The sequence below is a fragment of the Oncorhynchus tshawytscha genome, linkage group LG01, assembly GCF_018296145.1.
Source record: "Oncorhynchus tshawytscha isolate Ot180627B linkage group LG01, Otsh_v2.0, whole genome shotgun sequence".
Taxonomy (NCBI): Eukaryota; Metazoa; Chordata; class Actinopteri; order Salmoniformes; family Salmonidae; genus Oncorhynchus; species Oncorhynchus tshawytscha.
Window position 1 is genome coordinate 21450261 of NC_056429.1, and position 16534 is coordinate 21466794.

The 16534-nt window shown below is 45.6% G+C and overlaps 1 protein-coding gene across 1 annotated transcript in view; it reads right to left on the bottom strand.

Moving 5' to 3' along the window:
- Nucleotides 1-16534, bottom strand: part of LOC112261865 (A disintegrin and metalloproteinase with thrombospondin motifs 10-like) — a 54829-nt gene that overhangs the window by 3056 nt on the left and 35239 nt on the right. Inside the window, exons 17-20 of the mRNA XM_042309863.1 lie at nt 7020-7143; nt 3342-3422; nt 2003-2166; nt 1782-1908 (exon numbers count right to left, since the gene is read on the bottom strand). Of these exons, the coding sequence (XP_042165797.1) occupies nt 1782-1908; nt 2003-2166; nt 3342-3422; nt 7020-7143 (496 nt within the window). The remainder of the gene's footprint in view (nt 1-1781; nt 1909-2002; nt 2167-3341; nt 3423-7019; nt 7144-16534) is intronic.

Below are 16534 nucleotides of genomic sequence, written 5' to 3' on the forward strand. Positions count from 1 at the left end.
TGAACAGCATTGGCAGTACAGTAACATTCTATACACGACATCAGAGCTCTGGCTCTCCGCTTCACAGCTCTGTATGGGTTTTGACTGAAGGCCGTTCTGAACTTGAGCGCCTCACACGACAAGTAGTTGCCTAATTCCTCCCCCTAATTCGGCAACTTTTGAAAATGTTTTCTTGGCTGAGTGAGAGAAATGCTGTAAATTAAGAGGATTCAATTTATTTTGAAAGATGAGATGTTTATAATAAATACTGCTTCGATATCATACAAGCTCATGGGCTCTCATGAAGTGTTTGTTTTTGATTTTGTGGCAGAACACCCTCGAGTCCAAATGTGCACTTCATATTTCCATATGATAAAACTCATGCTATATACAGTGTCAACGTTTATGATCACTATGTTTGATGTACAGTTACAAGATGACATGCTGTCATACCCTATGTTGTTCTGAACAGAATGAGCCTGTGTTTGTCTATTGTGAAGAAAATTTGCCACGGTGACCGATTTGCTGCTGAACACTCACCTGAACTCCATTCTATGCACACCACAATTACGATCCGTTTCTCTGAATTGCTCTTTGAAAGCCTGTAAGGTCATATTTTATAACTCAGCCTGTCATGTTGGCAATAGAACAAGCTTCCAAATTATGCCCACGGTAGGCCTGTGGCAGTCATAAAATTGTCGGTCAGTGATTGTCAAGCAAATAACGGACGGTCTCACGGTAATTGACCGTTAATTAACGTAAACACATTTAGCAACTCCTGGCTTCCACGAATAGCCTACAATCGCTGATGCAGACCTTTGGAACATCTACATTTTATATGTGTGAAATTTGTTTTGATTTACAATGGACCATTATCATGCACCTGTCTGGAAACAGGGGCAGAGGGAAAAAATACATGTCATCTATGCACTTAAATAGCGAATGGAGGACACTTTCCCGTGGTTCATTTTCATGCTAGCCAGGTAGGCTACTCCTGTTGTAAAGAAAAGCAATGTGCTTAATATTAGGAAAGTTGAGAAATTAAATATAGTAGGCTTAGCCTGTAGAAAGCTGATAGGATCCTCCTCTTTTTAAGAGGCCATCACTCTGTTTTGTCACGTAATTGCATAGCCTATAGGAATGTTGCGCAACATAAGCACATGGGGTCTCATGAAGTGTTTGATTAGATTTTCAATTACATTTGCACTGATGTCAGAGTGATTAGAGGGACAATAGAGTGCTGAGTACCAGGCAGTTAGCAAGTTTGGTAGGTTACTAATAACCATCAGCAGCAACAGTTAGGAGAAGCCTAATTACCGTGACTAAACGGTCACGTGGAATTTGATTGCCTTCATGACTCATGACCGCAGGTATGGCAGTAATACAGTCACCGTAAATTCCTATGCCCACCTAACCCAGACTGAGATTTATAAGGGCACAGCAACAGACGTGTAATTTTATTTTTCACCTGGTCACCCCCGAGATTTGAACCAGGGACGTTTTGGTTACTGGCCAAACACTCTAATCTCGAGGCGACCTGCAGCTCAAGAATATGAAATGAATATTGGCTAAGAGATTTATCTGTATAAATATGGCTTTGTGTGTATTTATCAACCCTCAAAATCAAATTAAATCAAAGTTTAATGGTAGAATACACTGTTTAGCAGATGCCATAGTGGTTGCAGTGAAATGTTTATGTTACTAGCTCCTAATAATGCAGTAAAATCATCAATCAATCAATGAGTAGGGATAGAGCCAATGTATAGTACAGTAAAGAGTATTAGAGCCAGGAGTGGTTGTACCCCCAGCGCAGAGTGCAGAGCAGCGGGACCAGGATGTGTAGTGCCAGGCATATCCACTCAAAAGGTTTCTGCTGACTGGAGGGTTGAAGCGGTAGTGGATCCCTGGGTTCTCTTCCCTCACCAGTACCTACACACACACACACACGCACACACGTCACATATGTTGTCACATAGAATGATTAGCGTAACAAACACAGTAACACACACAGCTAGCCCATTACCATGACGATGATGGTCATGTTGGTGGGCCCCAGGGCCTCCAGGGTCTCAGGTTGGTCAGTGGGCCGGCGGTAGTGGAAGGTGGTCCCTGCGATGTCGAACCTACGAGGGGTGTCGATGGTCAGCTTCCCATTGATGAAGAACTGTTCTCCTTTACTCTTCAGCACTGGAGCAGAGAAGAAACCAGAGCATGTATAGGTCCACATGGAGAAGTGACGTTTTCAATTCAAATCACGGAAACGGGGAACGGAAGCAATTTTCCCCCATTGAAAGCAATTCAGCCAAGCCTGATCTCAAGCAATAACGGCACACATAGTTTAAAATAATGTTTATAGCTCCCGTCCAAATGTCGTGAATGATATATAGTCATGTCATAGTCACCAGTCAACTCCATTACACTCAAAAGTTACTTCAACTTAAACCAGTGAATGCTAGCAATGGCTAGCTATTCTACCACTCTGCCCTTATGAGTGATAGCATGCTAATAGCACACCCTGTACACAAATATGTATATATTTAAGGGGTATGCAGTAGGTTGATAACAATATCGCCAAAGTACACTACATGGCCAAAAGTATGTAAGGCCTTACTCAAACTGTTGCTTAAAATTTGCAAGCACAGAATCATCTAGAATGTCATTGTATGCTGTAGAGTTAATATTTCCCTTCACTAGAACTAAGCCCGAACCAGGAAAAACAGCCACAGACCATTCTTCCTACTCCACCAAACTTTACAGTTGGAATGCATTTGGGTAGGTATGGACCGATAATTTTTACTCGCTACGCTCTTCAGCACTTGGCGGTCCCGTTCTGTGAACTTGTGTGGCCTACCACTTCGTGGCTGAGCCGTTGTTGCTCCTATACTTTTCTACTTCACGATAACAGCACTTATAGCTCACCTGGGCAGCTCTAGCAGGGCAGACATTTGATGAACTGACTTGTTGGGAAGGTGGCATCGTATGACGTATGACTGAGCCCTTCAGCGAGGCCATTCTACTGCCAATGTTTGTCTATGGAGATTGTATGGCGGTGTGCTTGATTTTATACACCTCTCAGCAACGGGTGTGGCTGAAATAGCCGAATCCACTAATTTGAAGTATGTTGCATCAGACATTTCAAACAACATTCCCAGCTAATGAGAAAACAGCCATGGTATTTAATCTAAGAGACTGAACAATTCGGGCAGGTAAGTATTAGTCAATTATAATAACAGCATTGATGATGTGACGATGCACTTACATTTTAATTCCAGTTTTGAGAGTCTGAATGCACACTAGAGAATAGAACATGAGTTATAACAGTATAACACATTGCGTGACACAGAAGAGACATGAACTCTCACCTAGGAAGTTGAGGGAGACGTTGAGCTCCTGGATATGAATGAACACGGATCCTTTGGGGATTCTGACCACCTCTTCATAACCTGGGATGGGATCACACACACACACACACACACACACACACACACACACACACACACACACACACACACACACACACACACACACACACACACACACACACACACACACACACACACACACACACACACACACACACACACACACACACACACACACACACACACACACACACACACACACACACACACACACACACACACACACACACACAAAGAAAGAAAGAGAAAGGCAAGAGGTGGAGGTTTTATTCACTGACATACTGGAGGGGGAATGATGTATAAGTAGTGTTTTACTCTGTGGGACTTCAATGGAATAAGCAGAGCCTTTCGGATTCCAACCAAATTCCTGGGCAACGTTCAGCTCCTCTGCTAGAGTACAGTAACCATGTTTGAAGCCAGGCTGTGCTGTCCAGCCAGCCACCACAGCCCTGTAAATAACTTCAGCCTTGCATAAAAAAACAGAATAAATAATTTAATAATCCATTCCAATGGTGCGACCGCTGAGGAAAGGAGAGGCTTGGCTTTTGACCCCTCTCTGGAGTAGCAGTCGGTGCTGTGAGTAATTTCAGTAACCCAGCTCTGTACTTGCGGTTCCTGGCGGCCGGAGAGGGAGAGGTTTTTCTGTTAACAATCAGGGGCCTGTGTGGTAAACAGAGAGCCAAAGAGCAATAAACCCCCAGCCCTTAACCCCTGAGTAACCCTCCACCACTGCCAGAGTTACAGACTGCACAGACTGCGAGAGAGAGAGACAGAGAGAGAGAGAGAGAGAGAGAGAGAGAGAGAGAGAGAGAGAGCGAGAGACAGAGAGACAGAGAGAGACAGAGAGAGAGACAGAGAGAGAGAGAGACAGAGAGAGAGAGAGAGAGAGAGAGAGAGAGAGAGAGAGAGAGAGAGAGAGAGAGGGGGGAGAGAGACAGAGAGAGATATGGGGGGGTTGAGAGATGAAGAGCAGGTAGACTACACAGATGGAGAGGAGAAAGAGAAAACCTAGAAAGATAGATGAGAGAGAACAGCTAAAAGAGAGATGGAGGAGGTGATAACTCAGGTGAGAATGCAGACACCAGATGGGAGTAGTAAGGTTGCAGAGGCACAGGAGAATATGGCACCATCATCACTCTTAGGTGTAAATCACTAGATAGAACAACCTGCCCAGAACACCAGCCCAGAACACCAGCCCAGAACACCAGCCCAGAACAACCTCCCCATAACACCAGCCCAGAACACCTGCCCAGAACAACCTCCCCAGAACACCAGCTTTGCTGCTTGGTTAGTGCCTGACAACTAACCCTATTTAAACCCTCCTAGGAGTGAGGATTGGTCTGAGCCTCAGAGACATTAAAAAAAACCTGTAGACATGACTGAGCACTCTGTGGCTCATAAATCAGCCCAGACCCAGAATAGACCTGTCAGGCGGTCGGGCAGGCTGTAGGCCCAGGCTGAGATGGCCATTGTGGTCCCAGCCACTGAGCTGCGGCCACCTCAGGAGGGTGTGTCCACTCTGAGGGTTCCAGAGGGGGGAGGTAGATGGGTGGAGGGAGGAGAGCTGCTGCTGTCGTGGAGGGAGAGGGCCTAGAATAGACCTGTCTGGCTCCGCAGTCGCAGGGCTACCACAACCCACACTGGCTGAACTTCACCTAAAACTGTCTGCCACGTGCCCACCTGCAATTCCCCCCGAGCGGGTGCAGGAAAAACCCACTCACCCCTCCCTCATTGTCCCCTTATTATTAGAGCATATTTAGCTCCTGAGTGGTGCAGCGGTCTAAGGCTTTGCATCTCAGTGCTAGAGGCATTGCTACAGACCCTGGTTCGATCCCGGGCTGTATCACAACTGGCTGTGATCGGGAGACCCATAGGGTGGTCCACAATTGGCCCAGCGTCGTCCGGGTTAGGGGAGGGTTGGCCGGGGGTAGGGTAGGGGTAGGGGAGGGTTGGCCGGGGGTAGGGGGAGGGTTGGCCGGGGTTAGGGGAGGGTTGGCCGGGGGGGGGGAGGGTTGGCCGGGGTTAGGGAGGGTTGGCCGGGGTTAGGGGAGGGGGTAGGGGAGGGGAGGGTTGGCCGGGGGTAGCGGAGGGTTGGCCGGGGGTAGGGGAGGGTTGGCCGGGGGTAGGGGAGGGTTGGCCGGGGGTAGGGAGGGTTGGCCGGGGGTAGGGGAGGGTTGGCCGGGGGTAGGGGGGCGGAGGGTTGGCCGGGGGTAGGGGAGGGTTGGCCGGGGGTAGGGGAGGGTTGGGGGGTAGGGGAGGGTTGGCCCGGGGGTAGGGGAGGGTTGGCGGGGGTAGGGGGGGTTGGCCGGGGGTAGGGGGGTTGGGGGGGTTGGCCGGGGTAGGCCGTCATTGTAAAATAAGAATTTGTTCTTAACTGACTTGCCAGGTTAAATAAAGGTTCAATAAAACAAAAAATAAAAGAAGGCATAAGGTTTATGCAGCATCACGTATGACCCACGGCTCTATAATTGGACAGAGGACCACAAGCCTTCCAACCGTCACTATGATGGAATGATGGAACCGAGACCTCGGGAGTGTCTCCTGATCAGAACTGAGCAGCTATAGGCTGAGCCTTCCTTAAGCCCTTGACAACCGCTTGGTTTTCTAAGAGACTCTGATGGTTAATTCTGTGTCATCTGGTTGGGCTGTATCAGTTTTCCCCTGACTTGCTTCCACAGAATTCATCACGAACCATTAATCACGGCCAAAGTGTTTAGACTGGAATAGGTACCGGAAAAAAAGGTCATTCTGCACCTACAGGAGGGAGGGAAGGGGGGGGGGGTGTTGGCAGGGCAAGGCACGTGTACTGTAGATATTCACCAGTAACTCTATATGATTAACTGTTAGATTAAGTAGCTCATGCAACTAGAGAGCTCGCATGTGAACAGATAATTATACATTACTTTCAGAATGTCTGAGGACTCCTAACTCACATTGCAAGGCAGTAGTCCAACACATATTTAGCTTGTGTCAGAATCCAAATGCACAAATGCATGCACGCGTTGTTAGAATTTCCATAAAACAATTAGGTTGCATAATCTCTCTTGTGGATGCCTCAAACGTAACTACATCTCATTCTCAGAACGTCGCTGGAGCTCCCTGGTCCAAAACACAGGCCCTTTCTTCTTTGACGTTTTATTTGTGTTTTTCAGTTCTATTCCCCAGTCTAATTGAGGTACAGTATGTGCTATTGGCCTGTTCTAGAAGTGGTGTTGGAGGGAGTGGAGCGTGCGAGGAAAGAAACGCAGCAATCAGGGTTTTTTAAAAGGAGAGACGTGTCCTGCTACCAAGGCTTGGAAAAGAACAGTCCCCTCAGTGTCTGTCAGTCCATGCCTGCCCTGCCGAGAGAGGGGCCCACCACCACCCCCCAGCCCTGGGCTCTCTGAACCCCCCACTCCTCAGCCCACAACCCCCTTACTCAGAGAGTTATTGATACCTCCTGCCACTGCACTACCACTACTGTAACTGTGCCCACATACTGTACTGTATGCTGGGGTTTATAGTGTAACTCTTACTGTAGAGACCACCATAGTGCAGTAAGCTTCAAAGAACAGGATTAAGATTTCTTCCTAGCAATATTGTGGTGAAGGGACTCCTGCTCTGTATATCACACCGTACCTCCTTCAGGCAGGGAGTCATTGAAGAGGCCCTCGATGGCCTCACAGCTGCTCCCGTCACCCCCGCACATCCGGCAGCGGTCCTCGCGCACGTCCGAGCTCAGGATCCGGTCACAGCCCACATGCTGCAGGGAGACAGACAGGGGTCACAGGTCAGAGGGAGCAGGCAGAAGGAAAACAGAGGGACACAGACACAACCACTAGCCTCTATAGAGAGAATAGAACACGGCACATAGTACTTTCAGCAGCAGAAGTGAGGCTGATTGCAATGTTTCCCAGATGCCTAACTAAAACACTGACACCACAGGATGCCAGGAAACGTTCCTAAAACACAACCTGTACTACCAACAGTCAGTTCAAGCCAACATAAACACAAATGTAGGTCTAAATTGACCTCCTGCGCTGTACAGTAACTCTAACATGTGAATGGATGGATAGAGCAACCCTGGGGCACTTCAAACCCTGTTGACCCAGGCAGGTCTTAGTTCCATTAACTACCAATGTGGAAGCCATTTCCCCTTAGTAATGGGAGGACAGACACTTGTTCCAAGCCGGGCCCCAGCCCTTCAGACTGCTAGACTCTGGGCTCTGGGACACGTCCCCTGGTGAGCCTGGGCCAGGCCAGGCAGCCTACTTCAGCCTGCCCATGTTAGGAACATGTGTTCTTTGAGCGACCACTAAACGCCATGTGTTTCCAAGCCCACATCTCTCTCGCGCTGTTCCCTCTGTCTCTCTTGCCTCAAATAAAACTCTCTGGATCCTGCAAACAATTCTTACATTTTTATCCTCACTGTTTTCGTCTTTTTATATTCACAATATATATAAGAAAAAGATGGGGGAAAGAAATAGGGAGATATATAATAAACTGTGAGAAATAATGAAAGAGAGTATGATGCATCGTAACTTTACCCCTATTTACATGTACAAATGACCTCGACTAACCTGTACCCCTGCACATTGACAAATAACATTTGATTTGATTTTATTTGATAGGGAAAGAAACAGAGAGAGCTAGAAAAAGAGCCAGATAAGAGAGATGAGAAGTGAGAATTCCAGAATAGGAGAGACCCAGAGAGACAGAGAGAGTAAGAAACACAGAGAGAGAGAGAGAGAGAGAGAGAGAGAGAGAGAGAGAGAGAGAGAGAGAGAGAGAGAGAGAGAGAGAGAAAGAGAGAGAGAGAGAGAGAGAGAGAGAGAAAGCAACAGAGGGAGAGATAGAGGGAGAGTGGCCAGCGGCTGCTGTGAATGTGTGTAACAGCCAGCAGTGCAGACAGCTGAGCTGGTGGGTCACTGAGTTCCTGCTGCACACAGAACAGAACAGAGCAGAACAGAGGAGAGGAGAGCAGGAGAGGAGAAGAGAGAACAGAGCTGAGCTGTTGATAAACAGGCTTCTCTCTGAGTCTGGACGAGCCCAGAGACTCCACTCCCAATCCTCCATGTGCCCAGGCCCTGAGACTGCTCCAAACAAAGCACAAGAGAGCAGAGTGATGGACGTTCAACTGCCTAATGAAATCCAGCTCTGCTCCACATAGCTGCAGGAAGCCACAAAACAACAATTCAGATGTTTTGTGGTTTGGTGTCATTCACTGCAGCAAGTGTATCTTGTTTTTTCCTCCTCCCCTCCTGGCTCTTGACAGGCTCTGAAGCCATCCAAAAACAACAGGATGGGGGAATAATTGGCATTGTTTGTGTGAGCAGTGAGCACCACCATCTGAAAGGGACTACTACTTCAGGGAAAATCCATTTGAATTCAATCACTTTTTGACAGAATCCCTTTTGATTTAAACAAAACTTTCCAGACATGTTTGCCCATGGAAGAAGTGGTCAGAAAGTGACATTTTGGACCTGAATGACAAAACATTCAGGAGATAAAGATGCTCAAACCATACCATGAGACATCCATGTCTTCATTACTGGAAAAGATAATCAGTTGAGTTTTATATAATTTAAAAGCTTACAAACAGTGTTGTCAAGCTATATTACTATTTCTTGAAAAACATTAGGAAAAAAATATTTTTTTTGTGTAGTATTTAAACCTTTAACGCCAATATTTAAAGTGACGTTAAACACAGATTGTTTAAAATGGTTGGAGTTTAAACCCTATTTCCCATCATCTAAGTTTTTGTGTTTTGCCGGTTGAGACACAACATGCTCTTGAATACAGGTCGGGTGTCATTTCAATAATAGAAATATAATTAATAGAATGGACCTATCCCTTTAGACCACTGCAATTTAGTTGGTACACCATTGGAATGTGAATTGAACTTTTAACTTCTAATTACTACCACAAAGATGACTGCTGATCCACCTACCATCAAATGTTAACTGAAATGTCTATTCTATTGTCTATATTTCTATGATTTCAATAGGTTTCCTATGGAAGATTGACAGTATCACTTAAAACAACAGATATTCCCATTCAAGTCAAGATTCTCTGTGTGGAACTCCAACCGTCTTTGTGGTACCATTTGAACATTGAAATTTCAATTTGATTCCGTTTTAGTACATTTATTTACTGCACCCTGTGCGCAAAACCCATGTGGAATTCCTAGTCTCTGGCAGCGTTTGGAACTGCTGATCTGCGGTCCAGAACAGAGTTCATCTCAGCCTATGCTGCCCTTTAGTCACTAGACTTTTTGGCCCTGATGGAGACATGGACCAACCTAGAGAACACTGCTACTCCAGCTGCTCTCTCTTCATCTGACTACGTTTTCTTTCATAGTCCGAGGGCATCTGGTCATCGCGGTGGTTGCACAGGGCTGCTCATTTCTCCCTCCCTCACTTTTCCATCTTGTCATTTTAATTATATGCTGTTGTGGTGACCGTATTACCGCCAAACCAGCACTCATGAGTCATGACCGCAGTAAAATTCTACATGACCATTGAGTCACGATAATCTCCTTTTATGCAGTCAGGACATGTGTTGGTAGTATCCAACTCCTGGTACTCAGGGCTCTATTGTTCCTCCATCAGGTCCTAATGGCCTGGTACTCAGGGCTCTATTGTTCCTCCATCAGGTCCTAATGGCCTGGTACTCAGGGCTCTATTGTCCCTCCATCAGGTCCTAATGGCCTGGTACTCAGGGCTCTATTGTCCCTCCATCAGGTCCTTATGGCCTGGTACTCAGGGCCTATTGTCCAGCATCATGGTCCTAATGGCCTGGTACTCAGGGCTCTATTGTCCCTCCAGCATGTCCTAATGGCCTGGTACTCAGGGCTCTATTGTCCTCCATCAGGTCCTAATGGCCTGGTACTCAGGGCTCTATTGTCCTGTTTAGCGCACAGAGCACCTCCTCTCGGCGCGCTGCCGGGCCTCCCGCCTGTTTAGCGCAGCCAGAGCCTTTCTCCTCTACAGCGCTGCCGGAGCCTCCCGCCTGTTTAGCGCAGCCAGACATGAGAGCCAGAGCCAGCGCAGCCAGAGCTCCATTAGGTCCTAATGGCCTGGTACTCAGGGCTCTATTGTCCCTCCATCAGGTCATAATGGCCTGGTACTCAGGGCTCTATTGTCCCTCCATCGGGTCATAATGGCCTGGTACTCAGGGCTCTATTGTCCTTCTAACCACTCTGACATCAATGCAATAAAAAAATCACATCAAACACTTATCATCAAAACAGTATTGTGGTTTCAAAACTCACCTCACTGTATTCAACAACAGGTTGAAACTGAGTGTAAAACATGGTCATTGTGGATGTTGTTTCAAAGCCTAACACAACGAAATGGCCAGCGCTTTGTAAGGTGAAGATTCATTCAAAACACAATATACATATTAGAGCTTATACATATGCAAAGGTCTATATGAGCACAAGTCTGAAAAAAAAAACAGAATTAAAATAATGATTGTGGAGTTCGTTATACAATACATAGCCTACCGCAAATTATGCCCCATATATTACGCCCCCTATTTATACTTTTACTTTTGATCTGCCAGGCCCCCAGTCTGCACGGCCACATTTTAGTACATTTTAGCATTTTTGATACTTAAGTATATTTAAAACCAAATACTTTTAGACTATTTTAATGAGTGACTTTCACTTTAGTAATTTTCTATTAAGGTATCTTTACTTTTACTCAAGTATGACAATTGGGTACTTTTTCCACCACTGCATAAAGGGCAGAATATCTCCTGTCACGCAGTGAGAGGCTTGGTTGATGTGGTTGATGCACTGAGTTAAATAATCGGACCGGAGTAGCCTACCTGAACTAACAGACAGGTCTTTTTTTCTCCTGCTCCTGTTCATGCTCATTTGATAATGGGCCATTCTAAATCCAAACTAATTTAACATATTAGTAAAGACAATATTGCATTGAGAATAGTCTGATGGGTGATAATATGGTCACCTGATTAGAGAACAGTGTGTGCAGCCTATATCAGCCTATATCAGCCTATATCATGGCGCATAGCCAGATAACATACACAAGGCCAAATCATATTCTGTTCATCTGAAATACATTTTCTTGAGATCATAATGTTTCTTTAGACCTACTTAAAATAATAATGGATTTATTGTTATGGTGTATATTAAATAGATGTATTAGACTGGTTAAAATGTACATGTTCCAAAGGCACACAGCAGCAGCTTGTGTGTGTGGGCCTAGAGATGCTAAATGAGTTTGTTTATAAATGGTCAATTACCATGAGACATGTAGTCTTTTGCATGACAATAACTAGCCGACAAAATTTCATGACCGGCACAGCCCTATCTGTCACTGTCATTTGTCCACTCAAGCTTAACATTGCTGTCATCTACCACCCACCAGGTGCCCCATAGAGAGTTCCTCAATGAGCTTGAGACCTTGATAATCTCATTTCCTGACAATGGCTCACTGCTCTTCATACTGGGTGACTTCAACCTCCTTGCCTCTTTTGACCTCACCCTTTCCCAGTCTCCTCCCACTCACAAGGCAGGCACTACGCTTGACCTCATCTTTACAAGAGGCTGTTCATCTACTAATCTCACGGCAACCCCCCTTCAGCTCTCTGATCACCACTTTGTTTCCTTTTCTGTCTCCCTCTCCTCCAACCACTCAGTCCCTACTCAAAATGGTAATGTACCATCACAATCTTCGCTCTTTCTCTCCCACTACTCTCTCCTCTTCTATCCTATCATCTCTACCTTCTGCTAAATCTTTCTCCCTCCTGTCTCCTGATTCTGCCTCTTCGATCCTACTATCCTCCCTTTCTGCATCCTATGACCTCACTAATCCTGCGACTACTGACGTCCGGCCGACCGACAACCTGCATGACGTACTCTTACTATTGGTGTCCCCCAGGGTACGGTTCTAGGCCCTCTCCTCTTCTCTCTATGCACCAAGTCACTCGGCTCTGTCATATCCTCACATGGTCTCTCCTGTTATTGCTATGCGGATGATACTCAACTACTTTTCTTCGTCACTCCTTCTGATACCCAGCTGGAGACACAAATCTCTGTGTGCCTGGCAGATATCTCAGCTTGGATGTCGGCCCAACACTTCAAGCTCAACCTCAACAAGACAGAACTGCGCTTCTTCCCGTGGAAGGCCTGCCCACTCCAAGACCTCTTCATCACGGTTGACAACTCCATCGTGTCACCCTCCCAGAGTGTAAAGAACCTTGGCGTGACCCTGGACAACATCCTGCTGTTCTCTGCAAACATCAAAGCAGTGACTTGCTCCTGCAGGTTCATGCTTGTGACGTCCCTCCCCTCTGTCTGCTGGGATCTCCTGTTTGGTAGTCTGTTGTTGCAGGAGGCCAGTGGGCAGAGCTGGGAGGATTGTCAGCTGATATGGCACACCTGGGCAGGTTTGGCCTGCAGACTATAAAGGGTGGCCACATCAGCCAACACTCTCTCTCTTCCCTGACTGTCAGGCTGGCTTCCACCACCTTTTGGTTTTCTGGTCTGTTTTCACCATACAACACGGTAAACGTTAAAAGTGCTGAGTTAATTGAACTCATTGAAAGTTATTCTGCACTGTTGTCTGATACGCCCTCTCATACTCATCTCATTGAGCATGATGTTGATGTCGGAGATGCTTAGCCAATAAGGCAGCACTTCTACCGTGTTTCTCCTGAGAGGCGCAAGCACTTAGACGCAGAACTCAAGTACACGTTGGATAACGATATTGCTGAATATTCTTGTTCCAGTTGGGCTTCCCCTTGTCTGTTAGTCAAGAAGCCTGATGCATCTTTTAGGCCATGCATAAACTATCTTAAAGTTAACAACATTACGAAGCCTGATTCCTTTCCTCTTCCTCTTATGGAGGATTGTGTTGATCAAGTGGATTCTGCAAAATTTGTGAGCAAGTTTGATCTTCTAAAAGGGTACTTGCAGGTCCCCATGTCTCCTAGAGCAAGGGAGATTTGTGCTTTCATCACAACGTCTGGACTGCATTCTTATATAGTTATGCCTTTTGGTTTGCGTAATGCACCTGCAACATTTCAGCGCCTCATGAACCGTGTTGTCTCTGCTCTGGATGGATGTGCGGTGTACTTGGAAGACGTAGTAATTTATGGTGACACCTGGTCTCAGCATGTCCAACGTATTCAAGCATAGTTTGATAGGTTGGCTTGGGCGCGTTTGACAGGTAATCTGGCCAAATGTGAGTTTGCTAAGGCAGCGGTCATTTATCTGGGCAAAGTGGTCAGTCAGGGTGTGGTTCACCCAGTGCATGCCAAAGTTGAAGCTATTGAGCAGTGTCCGCCTCCCATGACTAAGAAGGAGCTTATGCGCTTTCTCGGTATGGTTGGTTATTTTCAAAGCTTCTGCAAGAACTTCTCCTCAGTTGTAGCAACCCTGACCGACTTGCTTAAGGCTCAGGTGAAGTATATTTGGTCAGACAGATGTCAAGCTGCATTTGAGAATGTAAAGACACTTGTGCTCTTCCCCAGTGCTTGTTGCCCCTTGTTTGAATGATCCGTTCATACTCCATGTAGATTCTAGTAATGTAGGAGTTGGCGCTGTTCTGTTGCAGGCAGATGTCCAAGGGGTGGACCGTCCAATTAGTTACTTCTCTAAGAAGTTTAACTCGTACCAGCTCAATTATTCTATGTTAGAGAAGGAACCACTTGCGTTTATTTGGGCTCTCCAACATTTCGAATTGTTTGTTGGTTCAGGTGGCACCTCTCTCATGGTGTACACAGATCATAATCCCCTGATGTTTCTGCGGACCCTGCAGAACCCTAATCAGAGGCTTATGAGGTGGGCGCTGTTTTTGCAGCTGTACAGTTTGGACATTCGCCATATTAAGGGCAAAGAAAATGTCCTTGCTGATGCTTTGTCCCACGCTCTCATGCCATAGTTCTTTGTTATTGTTTTGGGCAACTTGCCTGTCCTCTCCTGTCTCCCTCTTGCTTCCCCAACTCTGTCTCTCTTTCTCTACCTCTTAAAATGTTCCTTAGGATCAGAGGTTGCTGAGGTGGGAGAGGGAGGGTTGTTTCTGTTTTGTTTTGTTTTTGTTTCAGGTTTGTGGTGGAACACCATTCTTAAGGGGGGGGGGGGGTCGTCCCTCCCACTCTGTCTGCTGGGATCTCCTGTATGGTAGTCTGTCGTTGCAGGAGGCCAGTGGGCAGAGCTGGGAGGATTGTCAGCTGATATGGCACACCTGGGCAGGTTTGGCCTGCAGACTATAAAGGGTGGCCACATCAGCCAACACTCTCTTCCCTGACTGGCAGGCTGGCTTTGTCCATCTTTAGTTTTTTTGGTTTGTTTTCACCAGACAACGCCCTCTCCACTCATCCACACACTGCATACACTACTGATCCTACAGACATCCACAGCTTATGTTATGTTTTGTATTTAGTTTAATAAATGTATTCCTTTTTACATTTAAGTCATGCATGGCCTCCCTTTGTTGTTCCTCTAATCACTCAGACATCAATGCAAATGTAATCGAAAATCTAATCAAACACTTCGAGAGCCCATGAGTTCATGTTGCTCAACATTTGTATGGGCTTGAGAAAACAGTATAAAAACAGGAGGATCCCATCAGCTTCCTATAGGCTAAGCCTACTATATTCATTTCTCAACTTTCCAAATATTAAGCACATTGCTTTGATTTACAACAGGAGTATAGCCTACCTGGCTGGCATGAAAAGTAACTGTGGGAAAAGCCCCCTCCATTTGCTATTTAAGTGCATAGGTTGAAATGTATGTTTTCGACAGGTGCATGATAATGGTCCAATCAAAACTAATTTCACACGTATATTATTTAGTATATGTAAAGACAAGATTAAATTGAGAACAGTCTGATGGGTGACAATATTATCACTTGTGAATGATGTATTATCACTTATCATCACTAATGTTATCACTTATTATCACTGATGCCCAGCGAGTGCACTCTAAGGCAAGAATAAGCGCATGCCTTTGTGCTACTTTTTCAAATCATAGGGGTACACATCATATAGCCTAGCCCATAGACCTATATGTTTTGCCAAAGTTTGTATCACAAATAGTCAAATAGCCTACAGAACCTAGTCAAACATATATTCTTATAAACCCTTTCAAATCAAATTAAATGTTATTGGTCACATACACATGGTTAGCAGATGTTAATGTGAGTGTAGTGAAATGCTTGTGCTTCTAGTTCCGACCATGCAGTAATAACCAACGAGTAATCTAACCTAACAATTCCAAAACTACTACCTTATACACACAAGTGTAAAGGAATGAATAAGAATTTGTACATACAGTCACGATCTGACCTTAGTTATCTTTGTTTTCTTTATTATTTTGGTTAGGTCAGGGTGTGACGAGGGTGGTATGTGTGTTTTCGTCTTGTCTAAGTTTTTTTGTACATCTATGGGGTTTTGATTTGTCTAGGTATATATAGGTCTATGGTGGCCTGAATTGGTTCCTAATCAGAGGCAGCTGTTTGTCGTTGTCTCTGATTGGGGATCCAATCATCAACCTATTTAGGTTGCCATTTTCCCATGTTGGTTTTGTGGGTTATTGTCTATGTGTAGTTGTATGTCAGCACTCGTTGTTAGCGTCACTTTTGTTTTGTGTTTTTCCCTTCATTAAAAGAAGCATGTATGCTTATCACGCTGCTTCTTGGTCTCATCAATATGACGAACATGACACATATAAATATATGGATGAGCGATTGCCGAACGGCATAGGCAAGTAGATGCAGTAGATGTTATAGAGTACAGCATATACATATGAGATGGGTATGTAAACATTATATAAAGTGGCATTGTTTAAAGTGACGAGTGATACATTTATTACATCCAATTTTTAATTATTAAGTGGCTAGAGATTTGAGTCAGTATGTTGGCAGCAGCCACTCAATGTTAGTGATGGCTGTTTAACAGTCTGATGGCCTTGAGATACAGTAGAAGCTGTTTTTCAGTCTCTCGGTCCCAGCTTTGATGCACCTGTACTGACATCGCTTTCTGGACGATAGCGGGGTGAACAGGCAGTGGCTCGGGTGGTTGTGGTCCTTGATCTTTTTGGCCTTCCTGTGACATCGGGTGGTGTAGGTGTCCTGGAGGGCAGGTAGTTTGCCCCCGGTGATGCGTTGTGCAGACCTCACTAC